This window comes from Tarenaya hassleriana, unplaced genomic scaffold (assembly GCF_000463585.1).
Source record: "Tarenaya hassleriana unplaced genomic scaffold, ASM46358v1 Cleome9, whole genome shotgun sequence".
Lineage (NCBI taxonomy): Eukaryota > Viridiplantae > Streptophyta > Magnoliopsida > Brassicales > Cleomaceae > Tarenaya > Tarenaya hassleriana.
In genome coordinates, this window is record NW_010971389.1 from 2,876,492 (window position 1) to 2,880,851 (window position 4,360).

The window sequence follows — 4,360 nt, forward strand, 5'->3', positions numbered from 1 at the left end:
TTCTGAAGCTGCCACTAGCCTTTTGTTATTCTCCACTGAATACAGTCAGATCATATTTGCGGACAAGAGGGTAAAGAAAAACACCGGGAATTATGTCTTGTTTCTGTGTTTTTTTTTGTTGTTCATTAGGTCACATTCTCTCTGCAGTTGTTTTCTTTTCGGTGGTCAATGATTCTAGGCAAACCAAATGATCCCCTAGATGCGGCAGTTCACCAATCTTTGGTTTCATCATTTTTGGCCCTTTCCACAACAAGTTTGATGTTTTTCTGGGTTCATGTCACTTTTTCTGGCACTGTAGTATTGTATTGTTGTTACTTGGTTTAAGCTATAGTTCAGGAAATGTTTGGCTTCAACCTCTCTGACAAAGTTTCAACTGATCTCTCACCTGGCTAATCTAAATATCTTTATCATGTGGGCAGGCATTAGATCATGTAATTGCCGAAGCTAGGAAGCATGGTATAAGGTTGCTTCTTAGCCTGGTCAATAACCTGCAAGCATACGGAGGCAAGACTCAGTATGTCAAGTGGGCATGGCAGGAAGGTGTTGGCCTGAGCTCGTCTAATGATTCATTCTTCTTCGACCCTTCTATCCGTAGATACTTCAAGAATTATTTGACGGTATAGTTTTACCTGGTTTCTTTAAATTCTATCTTGATCTGTTCTTGATTTGCATATGAATTAGCCCAAGGAGATAGAGATCTGAAACATAGTGTCAGAAGTGAAAAAGATGCCTTGACATACAATCTTTAACTGTTACTTCGTGTGAGAAGCAACTATGTAAACGTAGATGATCCAATTTTTTTTATCATGAGTTGATTGCTTCAGAATCAAAAGGGGACAATTAACAGCCTGCTTGGAAACACCTCGAACTTTTTTCAATGTTGGTTTGACTACCGCATGGAAAGGACAGAGTCAAGATAGTGAGAACATGTAACATTATCAGTCATGGACCTGGAAATTTCATGACCAACTAAGTGCTGTAGCATTGCTTTTGTCACTTGCATACAGCGAGAAGACTTCCTTGTGTTTCTTTTCATTTTTTCTTTGAACATGATCCTCTAGGTTTAAAAGTTCCAGTTCCGAGGGTAGATTGTGGAAGTGGATTTGGGTTCCTACGAGATTTTGTTTGTTCAATACAGGGATAACAGCGAGAGTTCCTTGCTTATGCCCCATAAATTTGCATATTATTAGTTTTTTCGGTCAGATTAATGTGTAGTTAGTACATTTTGTTTACATTTTCCAGACTCTGCTCAACCGCAAAAACACTGAAACTGGAATTGAGTACAGGGATGACCCCACCATCTTTGCTTGGGAGCTGATAAATGAACCTCGCTGCATGTCTGATGTATCTGGAAACACACTCCAAGTCAGTTCTCCACGAACTTCAGTTTATTTGTCTGCTTGAATGATTCATTTGTTTAATTGTTTCTTTTACAGTAACTCATCATTTGGATGAGTGGATTCTTGTGCTGTTATCAACGTTCTCTTTTGTTTTCATGGGATCACAGGACTGGATAGACGAAATGTCAGCATTCATAAAATCGATTGACAGCAAACATCTTCTGACTGTAGGCCTGGAAGGGTTCTATGGTCCCGATAACCCCAAACGGCTGACTGTGAACCCGGAAAGGTGGGCGTCTGAGCTCGGCTCAGATTTCGTCCGGAACTCTGCTTCGAGTAACATCGATTTCGCATCAGTTCACATCTATCCTGATCACTGGTAAGTGCCCCGCTGTTGAAAACAATGAAAAATTTGATTGCTGAATCTTTAGGTGTGGAGCGAAGGATGTTTTTCTTCAAAGATTGAAGCTTTTACCCGTACGCCATATAGAGAAGGCCGTAGTTTTGATTTCTGTAGATCACTGAATGTTATTAGACCCTGAAATTTAGCAAATAGGTTCCTCTGTGTATAAGAGGTATTTGGTCACAGGAGCTGAACTTTCAGCCATGGAAGGCTTAGTTAGTTGGCTTATTTTTTAGACGGATACAATGCTGAGAAAACCCTCTTAACTTTCTGCAAGTCTATTCGACCCGAAATAAACAAACCCAAGACGAAATTAGGCTGAATTCTCAATGTTCTTTGTTGTCATGTGAAAAAAAATGTGAGCAGGTTTCATGATAAGGGTTTCGAAGAGAATCTGAAATTCGTGAAGAAGTGGATGATGTCTCACATAGAAGACGGGGACAAGGTACTGAAGAAGCCAGTTGTGTTCACGGAGTTTGGGCTGTCGAACCTGAACAAGGACTACGAGCCGTCCCAAAGGGACAGGTTTTACAGGGAAATCTTCGATGTGATCTACAAGTGCTCAAAGCGAAATCGGACATCGTCGTCGGCTGCAGGCACTTTGGTCTGGCAGCTGTTGATGGAAGGGATGGATGGGTTCAACGACGACTTTGGGATTGTGCCGTGGGAAAGGGAATCCATTCACAGGCTGATGATCGAGCAGTCTTGCCGGTTGGGGCGTCATCGGATGGATAAGAAGTTGGAACAAGTGTGTTCTCGTGGACAATGAGACAAGTAAAAGAACGCCGTTTCTTTTATCTGAATGTTGTGGATACTTACGTATTTTATACGGAGTTGTTGTTGCGATAAAGCACAAAACGCCCACGACACAGCAGAGTAGGATTCACTTCACATCACCGAATCGAAACAAGTCATTGTGAGCTTTATGGGGATCTCTTAAGCATGTCCCATACTCATCGTGAGCTATATTGTATTCTTTATCAAAGCAAGATATTTAAGATAATAAAAGTTTTTTTTTTTTTACAAAATGGAAAAGGGAGAACAAGCAGAGAATGGGAGAGGGAATGCTCCTCTATTTACACACATAAATGCATATGATGATGATGCCCTAAACACAATCTAAACATCCAACTCAGGATTTGTGTACTTACATTACATGTCCACACGGTAGAATCGGATTCGTTTCAAGGCTGACACCCTTTCCTGCAACCCCCACAACCCCACCCATGCTTGTTGTTAGTACATTTAACTCTTCTTCCTTTCTCTCTTCACACCAAAATAAAAGCTTCATAAACAAAAAAAGGGAATCAGGCAAATGAAAAGTACTATTATTAATACAATACCTGACCGGATTCTTCAGTCTGCTCAGGGAAACACAAACCCGTCGAGCAGTTGCGCAGCTTCTCTGGATCTTTCACCCACGCCTTCCTTCCTTCGCCCACTTTTATCTGAAACCTCCACATCTACCATCCACGAACAACAAAATACATCATCATCATCATCATCATCCCATTTCTCAGTCTCTTATTCATAGCACAATCTCTAGAGGATGCATAACAGAGATGGTCTGTTGCAAACCTGCGAGAGCGGAAACGTATCTCTCTCAAGGTCACCCCCTTCGATATCCACACCCGTTCCCTGGCATTCTGGACAGAACACCGAAAATATTTCCGAAATAACCCCGTTAGCCTCTTCTCCTTTTCCCATCTGATTCCGCTTCCTGCTGCTCTGTTTTCTGCATCTCTTTTTTCCTTTTGGACTGGCTGTGGTAAATATTTCTCTCTCACAGAAGAGAAACCAGTGTATCACACAAGATGCATGAAAGAGGTGGAACGCCTGCACAGAGGGAGTTATTCCATTGGAGAATTTCAGTGAAACCAGTCACAAATGAAAGTGGGGAGCTTTCTCATACACGCTACATTCCGAGGAAACATAGGATATGCAAGATTCTATCCATCAAATTCCTACTACTTCGCACAAGATTACTCCTATTCAAACATAGAAAGCAATCACATCTAAGACCGTAGACTTGGGATTGCAGGGCATTCAGAAGTTTAACTAGAAATATATTAAAAGATAAAGAGATTTTACCCCGTGAATGTTTCTGCTGCTGCATGCAAGATTTCCTGTCGTCAGATTTAGTATCGCTGCTGCATCTTTCCCTGGAAGCATCTTTTGCTTGCAGATTTCACATATCCGCCCAGCAAAAATTTGTTGTTGCCTCCTAAGCTCTCTTCTTATGGTTTTGTTCTTAATGACTCTTTGGTGCAGAAGATGATCATCATACTGAGCCGTCAGTGCTTTTGAAGAATTAGCATTAGGAGCTGAAGAAACCTCTTCAGAAGAATCATACTGATTACACAGAGAATCACTGGTGTCCTCTGGATCAGAAAAGGATTTCTTTCTCTTCCTGGCTTTATCCTCACCATTCTCTGATTCAGCTGACTGGAAAGACGTGAGTAGGCAGCTAGGATCTTCAAACAAACCCAATCTACCCAAATTGTAAAAGTACGAGAATGTGACAATAGCAAAGTCATGCTCAGGAACCGCGGCCTTCTCCTCCTCATCTGAAAGATCCTCTTTCCCTAACCACTCACACCATATTTTGCCGATCTGA

General features: G+C 41.5%; 2 protein-coding genes across 2 annotated transcripts in view; one reads left to right on the forward strand and one right to left on the reverse strand.

Annotated features, from left to right (window-relative positions):
• The window catches only part of LOC104804062 (mannan endo-1,4-beta-mannosidase 2-like), a 4,016-nt gene extending 1,235 nt beyond the window's left edge, over positions 1 to 2,781 (forward strand). Inside the window, exons 2-5 of the mRNA XM_010528214.1 lie at positions 420 to 617; positions 1,243 to 1,365; positions 1,508 to 1,719; positions 2,110 to 2,781. Coding sequence (XP_010526516.1) covers positions 420 to 617; positions 1,243 to 1,365; positions 1,508 to 1,719; positions 2,110 to 2,512 — 936 coding nt within the window. The 3' untranslated portion in view covers positions 2,513 to 2,781. The remainder of the gene's footprint in view (positions 1 to 419; positions 618 to 1,242; positions 1,366 to 1,507; positions 1,720 to 2,109) is intronic.
• The window catches only part of LOC104804061, a 3,221-nt gene continuing 1,507 nt past the window's right edge, over positions 2,647 to 4,360 (reverse strand). Inside the window, exons 2-5 of the mRNA XM_010528213.2 lie at positions 3,835 to 4,342; positions 3,322 to 3,579; positions 3,087 to 3,206; positions 2,647 to 2,946 (exon numbers count right to left, since the gene is read on the reverse strand). Of these exons, the coding sequence (XP_010526515.1) occupies positions 2,896 to 2,946; positions 3,087 to 3,206; positions 3,322 to 3,579; positions 3,835 to 4,342 (937 nt within the window). The 3' untranslated portion in view covers positions 2,647 to 2,895. The remainder of the gene's footprint in view (positions 2,947 to 3,086; positions 3,207 to 3,321; positions 3,580 to 3,834; positions 4,343 to 4,360) is intronic.